Source organism: Mus caroli, unplaced genomic scaffold, assembly GCF_978045245.1.
Source record: "Mus caroli unplaced genomic scaffold, Mus_caroli_1 scaffold_14, whole genome shotgun sequence".
Lineage (NCBI taxonomy): Eukaryota > Metazoa > Chordata > Mammalia > Rodentia > Muridae > Mus > Mus caroli.
Genome location: NW_028227269.1, coordinates 82,991,854 through 83,017,443, shown reverse-complemented (window position 1 = coordinate 83,017,443; position 25,590 = coordinate 82,991,854). Strand labels below are relative to the sequence as shown.

Below are 25,590 nucleotides of genomic sequence, written 5' to 3'. Positions count from 1 at the left end.
GCATTCTGAGAACTGAACTCTGCTTCAAGTACTTTACTGACTAAAGTATGTCTCCGACTCTAAAACTTTATTGAAAGACAAGAAAAAAACAAAACAGACACACAAACAACAACCAACCCTGGGAATAATAAATATTTTGGGGTCAGAAATATCACTTTAGCTCTGTTTTCTCATTCCATATCCAAAACAGACTTGTCAGAGTCAACTGTTCTCTTGAAGGACATCCTACCCCAACATCTGGTCTTAAATTTAACCTCTTACAACAGTCAACCAACTGTTTTATTTTCCTAATCAAGAGATTTCTCTAGCTATATAAAATGTACTTTTAACAAACTATTAATTTAGATGTAATGGTTGGAGACACTTTTCATTTATATATGTCAATGTCATTATTTCTCTAGTACCCACAGCAAAGTACTTTGTATTCTTTTATAAAGTCTCATGCAATGTCATTTCTTTTCAGATTATATTTTCAACACAAACCAGCAGACAAAACAAAGGAATTAATATTTTATCTAAGCCAGGAAATACTGTTAGGTTGGAATCTCCAGCTTATCAATAACTAAACATAAAAAAAAAAAACCAAACAAAAACAGAATATGCCCTTTTATTTCCCCATGAACACAATCATTCCTAAATTTAAAGTCTAGGAAGGGATCAACGTCCATAAACTCTATTGGAACTATTGTTTAAAATAAATCTGGCAAATCTTCCCTGTTTTATCTCTCCAACAAATGACTGGAGTTCTACTCCAGACTGACAGGCATTCTCAGTGGCTCTTTGCTTCTACTGTATAGTTAATACTAAGCAGTTAATTCTCTAACTACAAGCAAGACAGCCCAAAACATAAAACTTGACAAATTGGCCAACATTTGCAAAGATGCAAGTGGCTTTAATCCAGCATTTGAGAGGCAGAGGCAGGCAGATCTGTGAGTTCAAGACCAGCCTGCTCTACAGAGTGAGTTCCAGGACAGCCAGAGCTTCATAGAGAATTCCTGTCTAGAAAAACAACAACAACAACAACAAAATCTCCAAAAACAATAAAGCTGCTTCTTTATATTTTTAAAAGTGTATTTATTGTCTACAATGTTTGCATGTGTGTATGTATGCGTGTGTATGTATGTGCATGTCCACAACTGGTGCCAGAAGAACATCAGATCCTCTGGAATTCAAGTTACAGGTGAGCTGCCATGTGGGTGCTGGGAACTTGGTCCTCCCCAAGAACAGCAAGGGCTCTTAACAGCGGCGGCATTTCTCCAGCCCACTTTGGGTTATTACGAGACAGCTGTCTTGCAGTCTTCCTTCCTTCTACAGTGCTGGAATGACAAGGGTGTGTGCCACAAAAGACACCACCAAATCATCTCTATCTCTTGCCCTTGACCTAACAGTTTTAACTCCTTTCTCTCCCAGACTTGTACTTCTGCAAGAACATGCCAAAGTTGGAAAAAAACCCTAGCATTGACTTTTTAACCTCAGTCATTACTGTGAAAGCTGACCAATTATTTTTAATTGGCAAAATGATTCTTATTTAGAAACAGTCTATCAAAGAATTAAGAAATTCTCAGGAAAACAGGGAATGAATCTTTTAAATAACTTCCATTATTTTTAAAATGGTATCTCAATTTCCCTAATTTTTATTAGTATTTTCCCTAAATAATATAAAATCAGTTGTAATAGAAATTAACTATATTTGTATTTCCTTCCTGACATTTACCTATGTTCCTACTCTCAAAACTAAAACTGCTGATTTTATGTTTTCTTTTTTTAAAAAATGTTTATTTATTGGGCAAGGTGTGGTATCACACTTTTAACCTCAGCTCTTGGGACAGAGCATGAGGTTCTCTGTGAGTTCAAGACCAGCTCATGGTCTGCATAGGGAGTTCCAGGTCAGTTACGGCTACATAAAGGCCCTGTTCAAAATTGTACACACACACACACACACACACACACACACACACACACATATAGGCATACTTGTATTATGTTTTGTATATGTGCACATGAATGACATCCTGCATATATGGAGGTCAGAGGGTCACTCTCTTATACTGTGTGGGTTCCAGGGACCAAACTTAGGTTATCAGACAATAAGCAGAGTTATACATCCACTGAGCCACCTCGTTGACCAATGTTCTGCTTTTTTATGCTTGGAACTGACCTTACATGTGAGGACTTTCTGTCAGTAGATGTTCTCTGATATTTACATTGCTTTTGATGGCTGTGTTATCCTTTAAGAGTACAGAACAGTTTACAGAACAGTTTACCTGGTTATCCCTCTAATTTCCATGCACCTATTTGGTCTTTCTGTGATTACAGCACTAGGGTCTGAATCCAGGACTCGAATGCTATCATTGAGATTCATCACATACACACACTACTTACTCTAAATATACATCTTCTTGGCTAGCATATATTGTAGTATTATACAAAATGATACTTTGAAAGCAATCTTATCCTAATTGATTTATGCCCTGTCTGCTCTTCTCTATCCTGCCCCTCCTCCCCAAATCAGAAGGGAGTAAAAGACCAGAAGCATTTTATGGCAAAATCCTCTTTGTGAGTAAAACCATTTCAGATGCAATGTTGGGTTTATAAAATAACTTGACTAATGGATAAAAGATCTGAATGCTTATAAGCCTTAAAGGTAATTTAAGGATTTGTGCATCCTAATTTGTTAACCAAGAGAAAAACGAGAAATACCGGCATGTTTTATTTCCCATTATCATAATACATTTTAAACAAAATACTTGAAAGCTAAATTGACAATTTCTAATTATGAGAAATAACCTTGATCCTTTCAAAGTGGGGATTCTAGACTTTATACTGTATTATTATCTAAACAGGAACGGCACGGTAATGAGTATGGTGAGATGTTATGGTAACGCATGAAACAAAAGAAATCATGTTAAGTTTTGAATGGTATTTGAAAAAAAAAAAGATTTATCAGTCACTTTTATAGTACCTTTGAATCAAGTTCCCAGGACTTTTTTTTAGGTTATAATAACTTAAATGTATCCCTTTTTTTTCCTTGCAAGACATGGTCACAGGCTGACCTGAAACTCAATAGCCAGTAAAGCCTGCCTGCCCTTCAACTCCTGGTGCCTCTCCTATCACCTAGAGTCATTAGAGATGTACACAGCCAAGTCCAGATCTGAATTTATGCTCTCTTGATTCTCCAGCCTTAACTACAGAGATGATCAATATTCATGGAAATGGGGGTTACTTTCACAGATGTTTTTGTCTATCACAGACAATGAAAACAAATTCTAATTCCTGATGTTAGTAGGAAATGAGAGGTGGGATGCACCTTTCTGGGAGATGAGATGCCCATGCATTTTCTCTAACCACACAGAATATGTAGTCTTCATTCTTAAAATGAACTAAACTGGTGCAGATACAATCCAAAGATAGCTATGCAGCAATTTTTTGGTACCAGTTGCTGTCCGTTCACATTTAGGTGCTTTTGGTGTTGTTAATCAAGCATCTTAACTCCCTTTCTGACTTCCCCGTCACTAACGAGACCCTGAGCAGTGTGAGAGTCTGGGATGTGCCTCACCTAGCGCATCATTTGTCTAGCATGCACAAGGTCTTGAGTTCAATCTCTGCATCAGATAAACTAAGCGGGCCTGGTGGCTTGCACAAGTGATCCCAGTCTTCATCAGGAGAATTAAGTTCAAGGTCTTCCTCTGTACACCCGAGTTTGAGGTCAGCGTCGGCTGCAATGAAACTGCCTCAACAAAACAAAACAAGCCAAGCCCTAGCATGCTGAAGTCTAACTTCACCTCATCTCCTAAGGTGAGTCTAGACGCTTGCCCAGAGCTTGAAGATACACTCTGCGCTGTCCTCCATTCTCACATCCTTTCGAGCTCCATCTTCAACTTCCTGCCTCTGGGCTCTCAAAACCCATTCCATCCGACATTAACTGGGATTCCTACAGGCGTGTGACTGTCCTATGAAACAATCTTCAGTGGTAGAAATTTTAGGAAGAGGAAAATAAACTTAAGGTGGCTCATGCCTTTAATCCCAGCACTTGGGAGGCAAAGGCAGGCAAATCTCTGTGAGTTTGAGACCAGCCTCCTCTTCAGAGTGAGTTCCAGGATAGCTAGGGATACACAGAGAAACCCTGTCTCAAACAAACAAACAAACCAAACCAATGATACAAACAAACAAAAACCTAAGTAGGTGTCCCTGTGTATCTATCTATATGGGCAAGTATAAATCCATGAATAAAGGGAATAAAAGGAGCCAAGAGACATCAGATGTTTACAGCAGTCACCTCGTAGTGATAAGCTATGGTTGTTATCTTATGCTGTTCTAGCCTGAGTTCTATCATCTGGGGTCCTCGGAAACTCACTTCTATCACTCACACCATTCAATACAGTTGTTGCTTCCAAAACTCTACTTAACTCCTAATATTCAAACCACCTGGAATATGTTCCCTTCCATTTCTACCCATCAAGACTCTACATTTTCTTTAAAATTCATTTCCATTGTGGTGGTGGTTGTTGTTATTGGTGGTGTGTATGTACACCCATAGGTGCACATGCAGAGTCAAGATAACTTTGGGTGTCCTCTTCTGTCATTCTCTATAGTAAGAATTCTGGGATTTTTTTAAAAACGCAGAAATATTATAAGAATGTGCTTTTGGGGGCTGGCAAGATGGCTCACCAGGTAAAAGCACTAACTGCTCTTCCGAAAGTCTCTCTCTCCTATCTAGTGCTAGAGAAGAAATGGGGGGGGGGGAGAACCCACAAAGTGGCACAGACCAGCTACAATGCTCCACTTTATTATTCTCTTCACACAGTGTGCAGGGAACATGACACTGGCCACTGAGGGTACAGAGAATTCCCAGTATCTCCTGTTTCTACAATTTAATACTGGGGTTACAGACACACATGGCTGAGCCTGGTTTTTTATGTGGGAGCTGGGGATGTTTATTCAACAAGTGCTCTTATCCACTGAGCCATCTCCTCAAGCCTTACCCCCACCCTCCAAAAACCTCAAAACTCAGAGCTTCTCTGTGTAGTCCTGGCTGTCCTGAAATTTGCTCTGTAGTCGAAGCTGGCCTAAAATTCAGAGAATCATAAAGGTATGGGCCATTACCACCCAGTGAGTCTATTATTTTCAATGTTTCAAACATTGCTACAATGTTCCTTTTTCTTGCCTGGGGCAGACATCAGTAACTGAGTATCTGACTTCTCTAGGAGCTGGAAAGATGGCTCAGCCTTGCACTGTCTGCTCTTCTGAAGGTCCTGAGTTCAAATCCCAGCAACCACATGGTGGCTCACAATCATCTGTAATGAGATCTGACTCCCTCTTCTGGAGCATCTGAAGACAGCTACAGTGTACACACATATAATAAACAAACCTTTAAACTGACTTCTCTGACATCAGAATCCTCAATTCAGTGGTTCTAGATCAAATTTATATTGACATAAAAGGAAGCATACTTGCTCTTCCTGTAGCAGCTTACACAACTGCCCTCTTCTCTCCAAAACAATGACTTGTTTTCTTACAGAACTCATCTCTCTAAGGTCTATTAAGAGTTATTACCACCTCTCCCCTTCCTCATAGATTTGAATGTGCACAGTGAAGTGATGGTATTTTATTCAGCCTCATGTCCCTCCAGAGCCTGTGTGACATCAATAACTGCTGAATGGAACTTCTTTTCTTCCTTTCTTCCTTTCTTTCTTTTCTTCCTTTCTTTCTTTTCTTCCTTCCTTTCTTTCTTTTCTTTTCTTTCTTTCTTTCTTTCTTTCTTTCTTTCTTTCATCTGATCATTCAAAATGACTTAATGTTTGAAAACCTTATTTTAAAATACTTTAATTTTTCTTAAGGACTACTAGCCCAAGTTTATTCTATCAATTTTTTTATTTTTTATTTTACCAATTCTTGTTTTCATTTAACATGGCATTGCCTGATAGTGCAGAATAATACAGCCGAGTCTAAGACTGCAAGACAGACTACAGTAAGGGAGGCACCCAGGCGAGAGCACTGAGCCCGTTCTTAGAGCCTTTATCCAAGGATGAGAATGGAACTGAACAGTCACACCTTCGGAATGTTGAGGATCCAACCTCTGCAATTCAGTACAAAATACTACTTTGGATAATAAAAAAACTAAAGGACTCTGAGCATCGAAAATATACATTACTTCAAAAGGGAAATGAGTTTTAAAAAATGAGATGAAGCAAGGAAAAAAAAGGAATGAATGAAAAGAAAAAGAAAAAAGGAAAAAGTTAGGCAAACAGTCTGGTAAACCCCACAAAAACTACTTTACTGGCTAGAGCGAACAGGGCCAGAGCGAGCAAAAGTCCCGAGTTCAATTTCCAGCAACCACATGGTGGCTCACAACCACCTGCACAGCTACAGTGTACTCATATACATTAAATAAATAAATAAATAATTTTTTTTCTTTTTTTCTTTCTTTTTTTTTTTTTGGTTTTTTGAGACAGGGTTTCTCTGTATAGCTCTGGCTGTCCTGGAACTCACTTTGTAGACCAGGCTGGCCTCGAACTCAGAAATCCGCCTGCCTCTGCCTCCCGAGTGCTGGGATTAAAGGCGTGTGCCACCACGCCCGGCTGCTAAATAAAATTTTAAAACCTGCTTTACCTAAATCAAAAGCCCAGTTCAAGCAGTATGGCAGATTTAGAAGTACTACATTAAATAAATAAATAAATAATTAGATAAATAAATAAATAAAATTTTAAAACCTGCTTTACCTAAATCAAAAGCCCAGTTCAAGCAGTATGGCAGATTTAGAAGTACTGTAAGACCTATGCTGCCATCTAGAGGTGACATATGAGATGACTTTTCCTTTTCACCAAGGACACAGACACAGTACAGACAGTATTGAATAGGTCTTATTATAAAAGCCAGACAAGAAACCTTGACACCAAAGAAGTAATCCTAGAGTGTAGAGTCACAGTTATCCTCTCCTTTAATCACAGATTAAAACTTGAATTCAACAGAGCTAACTGTCCTTAGAGCTAGATAGACACTGTGGTCCATGCCTCTAAATCCTAATACCTAGGAAGTGGAAGTAGGAAAACTACCTTGAGTTCAAAGCCAGTCTGGCTATACAAAGCAATATCCTGTCCCATAAGCAAAGTATGTAGGAGGAGAATAATTTCTCAATATAGTTAGCTACTTTTCAAAAACACATGCACACAGGGTACTAATAGAAGAGTTTGGAAACATTGGTTTTTCTTTGGTACAACCACTTTATACCATACATTGGTACAAACTTCAACAATGTAATTAATTGAGTGAAGTAACAGGTTTAAATGTGGGCTGGCCAGATACCTCAGTAGTAAAGAACTCAGCAAACATTACTTGTATAGGATATGATTTGGTTTCCAGTACCCGTAGCAGGTGGCTCACCATGACCAGTGACAGCAGTTCTGGGGCAGCGGCTGCTTCTGGCCTCCTTGGGCACTCAGAAGCATGCATGCACACATATATGCAATTAAAAATGAAATAAATCCATTGCAAGTTCAAAATGAAGTCTCAATTATTGTTTTTACATAAAATGTTGCTTTTTAAAACTCTAAGAATCTAGCCAAATAACAATCTCACTCAAACTGCTAAACGAACATGCATGATTAAAAATTATCTATGAACACACCAGTCTTTAACACCATACTAAATGCTTTCTGCCCAAGATCAGAAAGACAAAAAGGACATCTATTCTTACCACTTCTATTCACCACTGTGGTGAAATTTCTAACTAAGATAATGAATGTGTGTGTGTGTGTGTGTGTGTGTGTGTGTGTGTGTGTGTGTGACAAGATCTACAAACACTACTCCTCCTCACTAAAACACCAATCACTTAACACTAGAACAATTTTCAGAAGCTTTCATCCTGTGAGTTTTAAGGAATGAGCTTCATTAGCTAACAGTGTGTCATTCCTCTCAGGGTACCAACAACTGGCCATTCCTTTATTCTACCAGCAAACATTTACACACTGCAAACTTGCTATTATGTCAGTTGACCAATAGACTACATACAAAGGCAGCCTCAAAAATGACTATTATCTTTAAAAATTACATTTAGTCCAAGAGCTAAAGCAAATATAACACGCCCCAAGAATGGCAACAGTACCGTAAAAATGAAAAGAAGTTATTGTATTCTAAAACCTGTACTCCAAAAGGGTTATCTGACAGATAACCATGTATCAAATCAAAATGTAGGGTAAGGCTCACCTTTCAAAAGATACAGTCTAGTTATCATCAGCACTACAAGGTTCTTGTTATTCATATACCAACACTTAGGGATACTGTGAACTGACAGTTATGCTTTGAGGCTAAATATTTTTTGCATTTTTCATCTCATCATCTTCATCGGGGCAGATATTTGCATGGAAACAGTATCAGTGATCCCCATGACCCATCAGTTCCTACTGCTTATTTTTCACCCTTGTCATCCTTTCAATTAATGCAGGAGAGAACACTCAAGACAGTGAAACACCAGATTAAGATGTCAAATGAAGGACAGCCCCTAGAGCAGATGAAGAATCTAAGGGGGGGGGGGAGATATTTTTTATGCAAATACACTCTACACATTAAAACAAAGACACTGTATCCAAGAAGTCAAATACAGTATCAATGTAATCGTCTCCATTTCTAACTTAAAGCATTTTCTTACCTCATCTAAATTCACTATGGTCAAGGAAATGGCAGTGAGTTACAAAGTACAGTTACAGACGTGGAAACAGGCTCAGTTATGAACAGAAAGGCAATTTAAGAGTCTCTGCCGTGTTTAGCCTACCTACACTGGCAGAAAAACAGTCTTTGGTATTCAGTTTAAATTCAGTGGTTAAAGTCTTCGCAGAGTGGCTTACCCCTTTGATCCCAGAGCTTGAGAGGCAGAGGTGGGCTGATATCTCTGAGTTTGAAGCCAGCCTGGTCTACAAACTGAGTTCTAGTTTAGGCAAGGCTACAAAGATAAACCCTGTCTCAAAAATAAATAAATAAATAAATAAATAAATAAATAAATAAATAAATAAATAATAGTTCAGTGATTAAGATGAGTTAGTTGACTGCAACTAACCCTAGTCCCAATGTCTTCAGTTCTTAGAAACACAAATCCTTGGCAGTAAGGATGACGCAGTGGATAAGGGATACACCATCAAACCTAATGAGTTCAGTTGAATTCCCTGGAGCCCACACTGATGGAGAGAACCAGCTCTCCCAAGTTGTTCTCTGACTGCAATACAAATGTGTGGACAATGAAGTTAATTAATTAATTAATTAATTGGAAAATTAAAAACATTTTTCCACCACCAAAGACAACATTGCATAAAATATTGATATTGCAAGTGTACAATTTAATGTGAAGCTCCACAGCTTCCATTCTAAATGCATATTCTAACTGTATAGAGATTTATTGAATTGTACAGTCTGTGGGTCTGGTTAATTTTGGAGTATAATATTTTTATTTACTTGTAAGGTTTTTGTTTTGTTTTATGAGACAGGGTTTCTCTATATAGCATTGGCTGTCCTGGAATTCTCCAGGCCTTGAACTTAAAGCAATCCGCCTGCCTCTGCCTCCCAAATTCTGGGATTAAATGCTTGTACCAGTATTTGCAGGATTTTTTTTAAATAATGAAATTTATAAAATTTAAAATTATATTAAGAACAGTTAATAGTAATAATGCTTTAATTGTGGGTTTTTATACTGTGGGAATCCAATAAAATAGACTTCACGGATGCTTAGTGAACGAACTCATTCTTCTGAGAACTAGTAAGTAAAACAAGCCATTTATTTTTCTGTTCTAATGGGAACAACTTTTGAGGCCATCAAATGGTTGGTCACTTCTTTATAAGAAAGTTCAAGATAATAAGAAGGGATGACGGAATAAGATTATCACAGTTTTACAACCTTTACTGAAGTCACGGAACTAGACAGTAACCAAGAGCTGCTACTGTGGGTAAAGGCTAATAATGGAGAACAGACAGGCTGGCGATAACTTCATCAACTCTCGATCCTAGTGTTAACTGAAAAGAGATGAGCACACAATATCCTTAGACACACCACCTATAAGACATTCCTGCCAAAATTAAAATAAAAAATGAAACCAGCATCAATGCAAGCTTCCAAATCTAACCTCCAAGAAATAAAAAGATAGTCACGTATACAATCATAAGGATATAACCTTCAAGAAATAAAAAGATAGTCACGTATACAATCATAAGGATATAACCTTCAAGAAATAAAAAGATAGTCACGTATACAATCATAAGGATATAACCTTCAAGAAATAAAAAGATAGTCACGTATACAATCATAAGGATATCACCTTCAAGAAATAAAAAGATAGTCACGTATACAATCATAAGGATATCACCTTCAAGGATATAATCAACAAAATACAGAACGTGGCAAATTCTACAGCAAGTCACTAAGTTTAGCAAATAGCAAGAAAAAGATATAAAAGGTCAAACTAGATAGCAGACTAAAAGAGAATATCAATTAAATATAGCTTATAACCCTTATGTAGATCATGACTAAAGGAAACCAACTGTATATATAATCATTTGTAATTTAACCAGGGAAATTTGAACCATGACTGGGTAGTTTAAGATATTAAGTAGCTTGATAGAACTTTTTAGGCATAAGCCAGGCATGGTGGTACAGGTCTGCAGTACAACTACTTGGGATGTTGAGACCATGAGTTTGAGAGAATCCTAAGCAACATGGTTAGACACCTCCTCCCTATCCCTTCTATCTAGAAGGGTTGCCAAGATAACCCAGGCTGGTCTGGAACTCACTATATGACCCAGAGGACTGGCCTCAAACTCATAATCTTTCTGCCTCAGACTTCTAAGTGTTGGATTACAGATGTGCACCATCACGCCTGGCCTATAAGACTCCCTTAAAAAGTAACAATAGAAATGTGGTTATGATGTTTTTAAAGCCTATCTTTTAGAAATACAAACGAAGCCCTTTGGCACTAGTGGTAATACAGGCATTGGACTTGCTTTAGAATGACTGTAACACTATGAGAGGCTACTTATTATAAGTGACGCCAAATTGGACACATGCTGATTACAAAAACTGCGTCATAGACATGACCTTACTATTCTGTTCTCTCCTTTATTCTGTTTAACTTTTTTCTATAATAAAAAGTGGGAAAATATTTTTCTCAGCAGATGATTAGACAGAATGCAGCGACTGCAGCTACAACTAGCTAGAGATGGTGCAGCTAAAAACTGTTTGGTAGCAGCATCTTCTTGATATGACAAGCATAAAGTTTACTGCACTAAAAATGGCATAGATAAGGCATTGATTTTTAAGATGATTACAGCATTTATAATCTAATGCTAGAAACAAAGCAAGGAGTCCTATGCCCCTCAAGCCCCTCAGTCATGAACTCAACAACCACAGGTCTTCTTCTCTTTATGAACCCTCGCCAGCCATAACACACTTAGTTTTAATTAATTCTGCCAAGGCATAAACTTTAATGCAAGAAATAAACCAACCAGAGCACAGCGCAGAGGGAGATGAGGATCACTAAGGGTTCTAACTTACAGTGGTCCTTGATTCCTGAAGGGATTAAAAATGGTTTTGGTTAAATAAACCCAATTTAATCAAGGCTAGAGTTGTGCCTCCAAGGTGGTGGAGCGCTTGCCTTAGACCCTAGGTCTGATCCCAGTACAGGGGTAGGGGTGGGGACTGGGGGCTGGGAAGCCAACAGCAGATGACAACAATGAAAAGGAAAGCTTAGAAATGACAATGCTGAGGTGAACTGTTGAACTTGACAGTGACAAACCAATGCAACAGTCACCACAGGTGGTGTGTGCTCTAAAGAGGTTACAAAGTTACACAGTTTTCCAAATAGTTACAAAACTGGAATTCTGTAAGGAAATTACACATCAGATTAGGAGCCTCAGGAAGTACAAGATTCCAACCACTGTACTGACAATAACCATCTCTTCTTTCATTCACAAAGTGAGAACTGTCTCTAAAATCTATTCAGATGAATGTCATATGAGAAGAGAGCTGGTATATAAAGAAATCAACTTGGAAGTTTCTTTGGTTTCTTGAAACAGGGTCATGCTATGTAGCCAAGGCTGGCCTTGAACTCCTGACTCTACACTCGGCACTCTGAGTGCTGTGGTCATTTCTAGGCATGCACCACCATACTCAGTTAAACTGTTTTTTTAAATATAAAAGCATGGACGAAACCTAGAGCCTACTATACACTAGGCAAGTACTCTAGTACTGAGGGGTACAACTAGCCCAAAGAAATCAATTCTGTTGATTTGGTGTTGGAGACAAAGCCTCATAACATAGCTCTGATTACCCTGGAATTCAAAGGTTCTCAAGGCTCTGTTTTCTGAGTATTGGGAGTAAAGATGTGAACCATGATGTCAGTATTCAAAGGAATAACTTTAAAACAAAGGGCATAAGGACGCAAGTGAGAAATTTTTTGGAAAAAAAAAAGGTTTACATTTAATTGATTTAGTGTGTGTGTGTTCATGCACCGTTGAACTTGGGTCACCAGGCTTGGCAGCAAGCATCTTTACCCACTGAGCCATCTTGCGAAACAAAGCATTACTCACAGGCATAGCTTTGTTCTTGGTCTTTCATACATCCCTCCCCTCTCACTCCAGGCAGTCTGTGTCAGACCAATCCTTCTAAACTGTATCTGCAGCCAGGACTCGGCCTGGTGGCTCAGGGCACTCTTGCTATTGCCACAGGTCCAGCACAAGCACAATCATGCGAGCTGGTGCAGAAGAGCTAGTCTCTCCCAGCAGCTTTCTTTAGGAACACCCAGAGAAGACATCCTTCCTTCCTTAGGGAATCATGAGATTCAAAACCACAACTGGATCTCTCTTCACTCACCTCCCCTAGGGCTGAGAAAAAGCTAGCAGCAGTCACAAGGCTCTAGGACTAATGGTCCAGATACACAAAAGCAAGAGTAAGAACACACTCCAGTGACATCATTAAGAGCCACAAATCTAGACAATCTCAAGGCTGTCTGTACCCCTGAACTTTTAACACACTAATGTGAACTGACAAAGTCTCTTTTCGGATTGAGCTCATTTTAGTCCTGTCATATCAATATTCTATCACATTCTGACACAAAAGGTACAAAGTTACACTGAGTTCTTACCTTCAGATGGCTTGTCTCTGCCTTAGTAAAAGGAAAATCCTATTTTCATGAGTTATAACTAGAACTCACTCTGGGATTACACACATCTAGCCCGTGTAGAGTTACTGTGTACTCACACTCATCCAGCCCCAGCTGGTAGGCCAGGTTCTGTAGGCCTCGTACCTTCTCCATCAGGTTAGCTGTGGTGAGGCTCCCCAGTTCTGAAATAAAAGACTGTATTTCAATATCACATCTCTCTACTCCTCTCCAGTAACAGCTGGTTTGGGTTGAGAGTTCTTGTAATGAACTATTTCAAGCTGGGCTGGAATGCCAGAACACTGGCGTAGCATAGCATGCAGGAAGCTCTGGACCTGATCACTAGCACAGTGAGAGGGCAAGGAGGATTTCAAGCTTAATCCCTTACTGAGTGTACTGGCTAGTTTTGTGTCAACTTGACATAGCTGGAGTTATCACAGAGAAAGTTTTCGTTGAGGAAATGCCTCCATGAGATACAACTGTAAGACATTTTCTCAATTAGTGATCAAGGAAGAAAAGCTCCTTGTGGGTGGGACCATCTCTGGGCTGGTAGTCTTGGGTTCTATAAGAGACTTTTAATTGTAAAAACACTTTGGATTTTAAAAGAGATGGATATTTTAAAGAGATTGAAAATTTAAGAATATGTAAAGACTGTGGGACTTTTAAAGTTATTTAGATCTTGGAGATGAATAAGAATGTAAGGGTTGAGGCTTACTAGTGATGTGTTTGTGTGTCACGTTGACAAGGGGTCAATTGTACTGGTTAGTTTTGTGTCAACTTGACCCATCTGGAGTTATCACAGAGAAAAGAGCTTCAGTTGAGGAAATGCCTCCATGAGATCCAACTGTAAGGCATTTTCTCAATTAGTGATCAAGGGGGAAAGGCCCCTTGTAGGTGGGACCATCTTTGGGCTGGTAGTCTTGGTTCTACAAGAAAGCAGGCTGAACCCAGGGATCCATCCCATAATCAGCCACCAACATAATGCAGACACCATCGCATATGCCAGCAAGATTTTGCTGAAAGGACCCTGATGTAGCTGTCTCTTGTAAGGCGATGCCAGTGCCTGGCAAACACAGTCAGCTATTGGATGGAACACAAGGCCCCCAATGGAGGAGCTAGAGAAAGTACCCAAGGAGCTAAACAGGTCTGCAACCCTATAGGTGGAACAACAATATGAACTAATTAGTACGCCCCAGAGCTTGTGTCTCTAGCTGCATATGTAGCAGAAGATGGCCTAGTTGGCCATCATTGGGAAGAGAGGCCCTTTGGTATTGCAAACTTTATATGCCCCAGTACAGGGGAACTTGAGGGCCAAGAAGTGGGAGTGGGTGGGTAGGGGAGTTGGGAGGTGGGGTATGGGGGACTTTTGGGATAGCATTTGAAATGTAAATGAAGAAAATACCTAATTTAAAAAAAAAAAAAAGAGAGAGAGCAGACTGAGCAAGCCAAAGGAAGCAAGCCAGTAAGGAACATCCCTCCATTGCCTCTGCATCAGCTCCTGCTTCCTGACCTGCTTGAGTTCCAGTCCTGACTTCTTCGGTGATGAACAGCAGTATGGAAGTGTAAGCCGAATAAACCCTTTCCTCCCCAACTTGTTTCTTGGTCATGATGTTTGTGCAGGAATAGAAACCCTGACTAAGACACTGAGTGAGTACAAGACAGAACCTTATTTCTTCTCCAATTTTACATACTGTTCAACAAAAAGAGTAAGGATGTCTATCATTGCAAAACACCTTGGCATTATACTTAACTTTTTAAGTGGTTTTTTTTTCCTTTAATATTTTTAAATCTATTTAGTGTGTATGTGCACACTACTGCATGTGTGTCAGGAAGCAAGCAGGAGTTGATTCTCTATCATGTGGGTTCTAGAGTGCAAACTCGGGTCGTCAGGGCCGGGAGCAAGTTCCTTTACAGCTGAGTCATCTCTCTTGCCCAAGGATCCATTTATAAAATTCACTTTTGCCTGTCATGCGTAATGAACATACTAATAAAATATGAAGAAGCCTTACAATGTGACATGTCACTGAGAAAACCTTGCAGACATATCTTGGTCATGTAAAATAGATGTCTCCATTTCTAAATTCCATGTTTTCAATTATACATAATTGCAAATAACAGCAACAAAATACTGTTCACCAAGTTCCCAATGGCAAAAAACAAAAACTAAATATAAATCTTAATTTCCCCTTCAAATCCAATTTTCTTTATTTTGTTTCCAATTAATTACACTTTCCTCCCAGATCTTTCTTACTTATTAAAATAACGGTTACTCCCCAGATTTTCATTTAACTAGCACCTGGTTCCTTGTTTAAACTAGAGGTCAGTTTACAGGAAGTCTAATGCTACATGAACTCTCACTAAACAGTCAAAGTTTTCTTAAACAAATGCTCATCATTTATTACAGAAATATTTTGGGTTATCAGGACAGTGAACCTGAGATGCCTTTGAGACACGGATTGGAAGTAATCAGCATTTCAACATGCAGACAGAGAACAACACCCTTATTAAATTTCCCCCTGAATTACGAAGGCCCTGCTAGGTGTGGTAGTAACCGCACTTCTGAAATCCCAGCAAGGAGTTCTGGGATTCCTTTGTCATTCTGCAGTCTCACCTGCATCCATCACACGGGACTTTCTTGACTGCTTCAGCTGCTTAAATAGCTCAAGATCCCTGACTTTCACCTTAATTTCAGTCTACTACTTTACCACCATCATGACTCTTAAGACTGTAAAAATAATTATTTTTAAAAAAGAGCAAAGTCATAAAATTAATGTTTTAACTTAAATTTTCATTCTGATTAAATCATTTATCAAAAAATCGTATTCACTGCTCACAGAATTCTTGATAGAAGAAACTGAAAGAACAGAAAGAAATAAAATAAATAAAAGCACTAAGGCAGTGGTTCCCAGCCTTCCTGATGCTGTGACCCTTTATACAGTTCCTCATGTCATAGTGACCCCAACCATAGCATCACTTTCATTGTTATTTCATAGTTGTAATTTTGCTACTATTATGAATTGTTATGCATAAACTTGATTGATATGCAACCCCTATGAAAAGAATCATCTGACCCTGAAAGGGGCTTCAACGCACAGGTTGAGAATCACTGTGCTAAAGGGTAGTCATTTGATAGTACTGACGGCAATATAAGGAAGGCACTTCTATTACAGTGAAGACCAGTCTTTAAAAGATCAGAGTTTAAATTTTATAAGTTTGTAAATACTGGTCATTTTGTCTCCAAAACTTGGTTTTTAATCATACCTTCAGGGCCTTCATAATTCAGGGAGGTTTTTTTGTTTTGTTTTGTTTTTTGCATTATACAAAATGTAATATAAGCATTATACAAAATTAAGTTAATTAAAAATAACTAAATAAAAGTGAAAGAGTCCATGGTGGATTCTTGAACTGGCTACGTTTCTACACATGCAAAAAGTGGAGAAAAACATTCCAGTCAGATAAAGACAGGAAAGGAGGCAGAGCCAAGCCAAGACCACTGTAGGGAGCAGTGACAGAAAAACCGCCCTAGGGTTTGTGCAAGGACAGAAATGGAAGAGGACAAGCCAGGTTTGGTGGCGCCCACAGTCCTAGGTACAGGAAGCTGAGACAGAAGGATACTCATGCACTCAGAGACCAAACTGAGCAATGGAAAGAGAGACAGTTAAAACAAAAACAAGCCAGATGGTTGTAGGGCAGGCCTTCAACCTCTGTACACAGGAGGCAGAGGCAGGCACAACTCTGTGTAGCCCTGCCTGGTCCATGACAGCCAGGGCTACACAGAGAAACCTTGTCTCAAAAACCCAAGCCAACCCAAACCAAGTTAAAAAAGAGGAGAGTAGATACCAGCATCGCATACCTTTCAACATATCAATGTCATCACGCTCTATCTCAGCCATCCATTTCGGTGGAGAGCTTGTGATGGGCTGTCAGAAAATAAAATAAGAATCATTCAGGTACATCCTTCTTATAAGAATGTATTTGTCACACAGCCTTCAGACTGTTTAAAAATCCTGGCAAACTGCAATCTCAAACATCTAGGTTTGTAGGTAGAGAGATGGCTCATTGGACAAGAGGAACTGACTGTTCTTCCAGAGGACCCAGGTTTGATTCTCAGCACCTACAACCACCTGTGACTCCAGTCACTTGGGATCTGTTGCCTTCTTCTGGCCTTCTGGGGCACTAGGCACAAATATGATACACAGACATACTTGCAGGCAAAATACCCACATACACAAAACAAACAAACAGACACAATTTTAAAACCAGGTTTCTAGGTTGAGACTTTACTCCAAAAGTCCCTGCACAAAATGCTGCTGCTCGGTTATAATAAAGATGGGCTCAGGGGACTGAACTCAGGCCATCAGGCTTGATGATAAATGTGTTTAATGTGTGAGCCATCTCACCAGTCCAGAGTTCATAATTGTATTGTAGAAATTTTTAGCATTTTAAATACCTTCTCATTTCTAAAAGTAAGCTTAAAATTATGAAAGCCCGTTTGTAAGATGGGTAGCTTTCAAGTCTAGTTGCATGTAAGAATCACCTAGATAATGCTAAAAAATAATAAATGTTAACAGACATAGTAGGATAAACAAGCTGAGCAAAGACTGGGGCAAAAAGGATGGCAAGTTCAAGGTCAGCCTCAGTTACAGTGGTGGTTTGAGGAGACTAGCTCCTATAAGCACATATACTTGAAGATTTAGCCCCTAGTTAGTGGAACTGTTTGGGAAGGATTAGGAGGCGTGGCCTTGTTGGAAGCAATGTGTCACTTGGGGGTAGGCTTTGAGGTTTCTTGCTCTACATGTGCCTGCTGCTTGTGGATAAGTAAGCTCTCAGCTGCTCCTCCAGTATCACACCTGCCTGCCTGTTGCCACATTCCCCACCCCTGCCACGATGATCTCTGACACTGTAAACAAACCCCCAGTACAATGCGATCTTTAATAAGTTGCCTTGGTCATGGTGTCTCGTCACAGCAGTTCAACAACGACTGAGACAGCTACAGTGAGATCATCTCCTCTCTCATCCCTGTGCAAAAACCAAACCCAGGTCATTAAGAAGAACTACTAGAAAAAACAGAGCTAATGAATTAAAAAACCACCACCACCATCACAGGCCAGTGTGATGGTGCAGCAGGTAGTGAGTGAGCTTGCTGCCAAACCTGATGACCTGAATTCAAACCCCAGGAAGCTAAATACTAAAAAGAGAGAACCAACTCCTACATTAAATGGGGGGGGGGGGGGAAGGCTTCAGTGTTATAGTTGGGGTGAATAGAACCCCAGTGTTACATCAAGTATTTCAGATGTTTGACCTTAAAGCCTATGAGCTGAGCAAAGAGGCTCATAGGCAAGGGTCAGAATGAAAAGTGAAGCATTTAAGCAAAGAAAGCGATCATCAGCAGTTAGCAGTCTGATCATCTAAACATATTTAAAAGTCTACAGTCAAAAAAGGATTCGAAGACTATGACACTAGTCTTGAAAAAAAAGATTTGAGCCTTTTACCCAAGAGCAAACTTTGGATAACAAACAGAAGCTGTTTTACTTACACTTTTGAAAGAAGCTGCAAATTCAGCGACACCCGGTACTAAAAAAGAAAAAAAAGTTACTCATGTATGAAGCATTTGTGTTTAGGCACTGAGGACTTAAATAATAAAGAAATGCTGGATGATGATGGTGGTGCATGCCTTTAATCCCAGCACTCAGGGGGCTGACACAGGGGGGATCTCTGTGAGTTCAAGGCCACTCTGGGCTACAGAGCAAGTTCCAGGACAGCCATGGCTACACAAAGAAACCTTGTCTGAAAAGAACAAAACACAAACAGACAAACCAAAAACCTAAAAAACTGAAAACCAAAGTCTTGCCTTCAAGTAGCTTACACTCTAGAAAAGGACAGAGCATAGATTATCAGCATCACTTAAGCACTTCAGAAAAGCATCAGGTGTCTCAGGAAGATAAGAACAAACAAGCTCTCATGGGAGTGATGGGGCAGGAGAAGCTTCTCTGAGAAACCACTGCCTCCTGCTTTAAAGGGCCAGGACTGGGTCTGAGAACAGTAAGCTATCTCTCGCCTCAGTTTTAACCCCCTTTCCAGAGCTAGCGATTTAGATCAAGGATAGAGTGCTTTTCTAGCATGCACATGGCCCTGGTTTGACCCCCAGGGCTACTAATAAATAAGTAAATAAGTAATATAAATAAGCTAAACATTCTTTTCAGTTGTCCTGTTTGGTTTATTTATGCAAATGCCTCATGGATACTATCACATTAAAAAGCAAAGAAGCTAAAATTACAAAGGTAGAGGGAAATAATGTTCAATTCTGTTAACTAAGAAATACAAGCTGGGGCTCACTGGGGAGAGGCACTTGCCACCAAGCCCAACAACCTGAACTGTAGAGTCCCAGGCTTATGGTAAAAGGCCAGAATTGACTCAGATCAGCTGTCCTCTGATCTCCACACATGCATTATGGCACGTGGCTGCTTCCCTCAGCCCAATAATGAATATAATTTAACTTAGAAGAAATGCAAGCTAAACATAACAATGAGGAGTGACACTGGCTAATGAGAAAATGGGCAGTCATCCTCTTCTACATACAGGATAGCTATGCAAGGATCCTCACTGATACACTGCCTGTGAAATACAAATGAGGTAACTTAGGTTTCCAAATAGAATGTGAATATAGAAGCTAGAATATACCTGTCCACTGTAATATACATAAAACAATGAAGCAGACCTACAAAGATCAACATGGAAAGATCCATCAAATTACTTGTTTAAACAAGTTAAGCTGAAAGCTCTATACATATTACATCATCATTATGAAAACCAAAAACTCCTGTGTGATATACATAACATACCTATGTATATGCTTATCTGTACTTGTATAAAAAAGTCCAAACAAGTCTGTAATAAAATTACAAACAATATTTAACTATTTCACTAAAGGAGATGAACAATGCTTTGTGCATCTCAGTATTATCTGAAATTCAGATATATTGTTTTAAAACTATAATTTTGTTTAAAAGCTCATTATCACTTCTTTCAATGTTCTGAAAAGTTAACCACTAAGTCCCTATTTCTACTGTACATCAATCTCTTCTCTTTAAACCAAAATAAAAGTTTCAGTCATCAGATCCATGATAACACTATAAAATTCTCCCAAGGGAGCGCCAGCTCTCCTGTGTCAATTCTACTATGAGAAAAGTCAAAACTCACGCTGTTCTGGCCAAAGATCTGGTGAGGCACGGTCAAGTTTCTCAAAACTTAGCAGAGATGCTTCCAAATCCGTCCCTAGAACCAAACACCAAGATAGGATGAGAAATGCATTCATTCACATTTTATTATATTTCAATCTCAAAGAATATAACCTGAAACACTCAATTAGAAGTTCAGAGATCTGAACTATTGATTCCCTGAAAACCTATTGGGGCATGATGTAATACAAATAAATCTGATTCTCCCTCATCAAAACTCAGACTTCCACTCTATTAAAATAAGTGTTTAAGAAAGTCAGGGCTCGGGGCTGGTGAGATGGCTCAGTGGTTAAGAGCACTGACTGCTTTTCCGAAGGTCCTGAGTTCAAAACCCAGCAACCACATGGTGGCTCACAACCATCTGCAATGAGATCTGATGCCCTCGTCTGGTGTGTCTGAAGACAACTACAGTGTACTCATATACATAAAATAAATAAATCTTAAAAAAAAAAAAAAAAGAAAAAGAAAGTCAGGGCTCAGCCAGGCGTGGTGGTATATGCCTTTAATGTCAGCACTCGGGAGGCAGAGGCAGGCGGATTTCTGAGTTCAAGGACAGCCTGGTCTACAAAGTGAGTTCCAGGACAGCCAGGGCTATACAGAGAAACCCTGTCTTGAAAAAGAAAGAAAGAAAATAAATCAGGGCTCAGTGGTTAAGAGCACTGATTGCTCTTCCAGAGGTCCTATGTTCAATCCCCAGCTAACAACTGTCCATAATTCCAATTAGCACGCATGTAGTACAGAGAAATACATGCAATCAAAATACCTATACACATAAACTTTTTTAAAAATGGGTATCAGGTGGACATGGTGATTGACACATATAATCCCAGCATTTGGGAGACTAAGGCAGGAGCATTGAAAGACCCGCCCAGACTACAGCAAAAGCCCTTGTAAAGAAGAGTGTCTGCAAACCTGCCAGTCTCCCTACACTCTTCAACTTGTCTCCAGTTACAGTCAGCTAAGTGTCACTGCTCTCAACAAAGATAATCTTGACTGTAGACCACTGTCTTCAGCTTTAACAAGCACTTCAGACAGTCTTCTTGTAGCAGAAATTTCTATTTTAGACTCATAGCCAACAAGCAAGCCTGATCTAGAATTTATCTCCCTTTCACTTATTAAAAGAACACTTCACTCTGTGATGGTGGTGAATGACTTTAATCCCAGCACTAGGGAGGCAGAGGCAGGTAGATCTTTGAGTTTGAGGCCAGCCTGTATACATAGTAAGACCCAGGACAGCCGGGGCTACATAGTGAAACCCTATCTCATAAAAATAAGTAAACAAATGAGAGAAAGAGAAAAACTATACTTAATGTTAACCAAGTCTCCACATGTATGTACACACATGCACCAGTACCCATATGCATGTCTGAGTGCAGACACACACAGAAACATGCAAACTCTCCCTTTAAAGTCATAGCCTCCCTCCTGGGTATCCTGTTGTCCTTACTCTCACACCTCACACTCTGTGTGTGTGTGTGTGTGTGTGTGTGCATGCGCACATGTATATATGGATGTAATAAGTCTCAAGTAGGCACGTGACTATAAAGACCAAAAAGGATGCTAAATGTTTTTATTTTGCTCTCAGGTTTATTGTCTTTTAGTCGCTCACTAAGAAGCTAGCTAGCCAGCATGCTCTCAGGATCCAGCTGTTTCTGGGCATGCCCTCCCCACACCCACAGAGCTGGCGGTACAACCATGCCGGGCTTCAAACTCAGGTCCTCATATTTGCAAAGTTAGCATGCTTACCTACAATGTATCATCTCAGGACCTACACTCTCTAACCTATAAACCTCTTAATTCAGTCCCTGGAGCATTGAAACTACTGTTATCAAGATTACCTTTGCCAGACCGTCCCACTTCTATGTGTCCCTGCTATGACCTCCTATAGCATGAGATGCTTTCATGAAACTGCTACGCTTGTTTCCTCTTAGTGACTCCTCCTTCAGTCTGCTCCACTCAGATCTCAGACTGTGCTGGCTCTACTCTCTACAACTTCCACCATCATATACCAATGACAATTCCTATTTCAAGGCTTAGCCATCCTCCTGTCCAAGAGGTTACTTGATGTCCCTCTCCATTTGCACGTAGGGAAAACCCCTTAATAGCGCTATGTTCAAAACTCCACTTTCCCAACCCTCTCCATCTCAAGAAACTGCAATGCCACAAACCCAAGTTCTTTGAATTATTTACTTTTCGTTAGTTTACATTTGTGTAGGGTTGAGCATTCCATGGATTCTGCATCCACTGGCCTTTGCATGATGGCTGCTACCATTTCTACAGGGCTGACTTATCTCTCCGCAGAACACTCTGCTTTTGTTTGGTCTGCTCCAGGAGTCACTGTGTTACTTTTTGATACACATAAGCACATCTCTTTGTTTTAGTAGAATTAAGTTTCCTCTCAGATACAAGCATCTTCAATTTTTCTTTTTTTTTCTTTTTTTTTTTTTTTTGGTTTTTCGAGACAGGGTTTCTCTGTGTAGCCTTGGCTATCCTGGAACTCACTCTGTAGACCAGGCTGGCCTCGAACTCAGTAATCCACCTGCCTCTGTCTCCCAAGTGCTGGGATTAAAGGCGTGCACCACTACGCCCGGCAGCACCTTCAATTTGAAGAGCTGGATGCTCTCTGATTCTAGAACCTCACTTATCCAGCAAAAAAATGGCCTTGTACCACAGTCTTCCAGATACTGGCTTTTAGAAGTCCTGCTCCCGGGAGACCTCCACAGACACCAAGATGAACCCCAATTTTTTTTAAAAGACAACAACAAAAATCTTACCAACACCTTTTTTTTTTTGCTAGTAAGAAAAGGATGTTTTAGCAAAAACAAAACAAAAAACAAACAAACAAAAACAAAAATCAAACACCCAGGCTCGAGAATCTCTTTTGTTGTGAACACAATTTCTTAAGTAAGAGGCCAGGTAGAGTGGTACAGACTTTTACTGGAGGTAGGAAAGCAAGAGGATGGTGAGTCTGAAGCCAACCTGGGCGACACAGTGAGACCCTATCTCAAAAAAAAGGAAAGAATTAGAAAGGGGGAAAATCTGGTATCATTACTTTTGAATATAATCTAATCATCCTCTTTAGTACTAAAGACTGAACTTAGGGTCTTGTTCATGATAAACAAGCTCTCTACTGCTGAACTACAGTCTCACTTCTTATTGTTCATTTTCAGATTTATTTATGTGTATGACTGTCTGGTCTTCATGGTATATATGTGGAGCACATGTGTGCTCGATGCTCATGGAAGTCAGATCCACTGGAATTGAGTTGTGAGTCGTCATGTAGATGCTGGAAATAGAATCCAGGCCTTTTGCAAAAGCACCAGGTGTTCCTAACCACTGAGCCATCTCACCAGCCCCCTGCATCCTCCTCACATTTTAAGATTTATTTATTATGTACACAGTGTTCTGCCTGCGTGCACACCAGACGGGGACACCAGATTTCATTGTAGATGGTTAGGAGTCACCATGGGGTTGCTGGGAATTGGACTCAGGACCTCTGGAAGAGCACCAATGCTCTTAATCTCTGAGCCATCTCTCCAGTCACTCCTCCCTTACTTTTTAAAATAAAACTTTTTATTTTAAGTTGTGTTGTGATGGTGCACGCCTTTAATTCTAGCACTCCGGAGGCAGAGGTAGGAGGAGCTCTGAGTTCGAGGCCAGCCTTGTCTATAGAGCAAGTTCCAGGACAGCCAGGACTACACAGAGAAATCTTGTCTCAGGGAAAAACAAAAACAAAAACAGAACAACCAACCAACTAAACCAACTTTTTATTTTAGACACGATTTGCCTACAATTCCCTCTATAGCCTAGGCAAGCCTGAAGCAACAATCCTCCTGCCTCAATCTCCCAAGCTAGAATTAGAGGTCACACACCAAGGCCAGTTTTACTTTTGGATAAACGTTAACTTAAAGCCAAATTCTTTACGGCATTATTCTAAAACCTACGATTAGCCGGGCAGTGGTAGCGCACGCCTTTAATCCCAGCACTAAAGAGGCAGAGGCGGGTGGATTTCTGAGTTTGAGGCCAGCCTGGTCTACAGTGTGAGTTCCAGGACAGCCAGGGCTATACAGAGAAACCCTGTCTCGAAAAACCAAAAAATAAAAAATAAACAAACAACCCCCCAAAGGAACCCCTAGGATTAAATTAATGAAATAAGACAGAGTTGGAATTTATAATTGGGTGTGGCCCGGGCAAAGTTAACAGAATAACTATATAAACTGAGATACTGAATAATGACAGAAGAGCAATTTCAAATATTAAAGCAGAACCACGAGCAAAAGCATACGGGTATAACAAGAACACCTATATGTCACCTGAGATGACTTGCATCTTAGACGACGGATAAGCTGAATTGTTCCTGCCTTCAGCCTACGGGAACAACACATAAAGTAGAGGGGGTGACAAGTTAAGGAAGGGTTGAGAAACGTGCGAAGCGACATTAACAAGCCGAATTTTCACTCCCTCGGGACTCAGGGCAAGGAAACCAGATCCCCGCATCTCCTGCTGCCAAGGCAACGGCCCTGAACTGCCTGAACTGAGGAGACAAGCTTCTCTCTCTGCCGGCTCGGTAGAGGAATGAACCCTAGACCTCATGTCAGTCACCACTCACTTCACAGCCATAGAGCTTGAGAGATTCATACGTACCAGCTCTACTGAGATGAGAACAGAACCAACACTCCAATGGGCCTGTTCAAAAAGAAAGTTCCCTTTCCCCTCAGCAGCTCCTTCTGAACCCTCAGCATCACTGATGGGCCGGAGCGACCTGTCCTTTTTCCCCCGGATAGGGTCTCCGGTTGATGGACTCCTTCCGAGTACACAGCAAGGAGACCTGGTACTAGGCATCTGCTAGCTGAAAAGCCGGCATACCCCAAAGGAGAAGTGGGAGAGAAAGGAGAGGAGCACAAGAAAAAAAGAGTAAGGGTGAGGACAGGGTAAGTTCCCAGAGAAGCAAATAATGATACTACAGGCCAACAATCTCCAAGCCGGCTCTTACCGTCTGTGGGAGACGCCATCTTCCAGCCCATGTCACGTGACGTGGCCAACCGTCGGCGGGAAAGCGAGGATCCGCAAGCCACGCCCCTATCAGGGATAACCTATCCTTAGCTCACAGCCCGGTCCCGTTTCCCTACTTCATAGGGTAACATTTGCCTAGTCCCACCCCAGACAGCAGCCCCACCCACGGAGTGGTAGTTAAGGTGGAACGTAGGCAAAATTCTTCA

At 40.2% G+C, this 25,590-nt stretch overlaps 1 protein-coding gene across 5 annotated transcripts in view; it reads right to left on the bottom strand.

Annotated features, from left to right (window-relative positions):
* The window catches only part of Lin52 (lin-52 DREAM MuvB core complex component), a 97,534-nt gene that overhangs the window by 71,612 nt on the left and 332 nt on the right, over positions 1-25,590 (bottom strand). The window contains exons 1-6 of one of the 5 annotated variants that reach the window (XM_085830550.1): positions 25,365-25,495; positions 20,334-20,408; positions 18,670-18,707; positions 16,987-17,053; positions 13,235-13,318; positions 9,650-9,996 (exon numbers count right to left, since the gene is read on the bottom strand). In XM_085830550.1, coding sequence (XP_085686676.1) covers positions 9,974-9,996; positions 13,235-13,318; positions 16,987-17,053; positions 18,670-18,707; positions 20,334-20,408; positions 25,365-25,395 — 318 coding nt within the window. In that variant the 5' untranslated portion in view covers positions 25,396-25,495 and the 3' untranslated portion in view covers positions 9,650-9,973. Of the gene's footprint in view, positions 1-9,649; positions 9,997-13,234; positions 13,319-16,986; positions 17,054-18,669; positions 18,708-20,333; positions 20,409-25,364; positions 25,525-25,590 lie in introns of those variants that run through there. The other 4 variants (XM_029484447.2, XM_085830549.1, XM_029484448.2 and 1 more) reach the window with 4 other exon arrangements.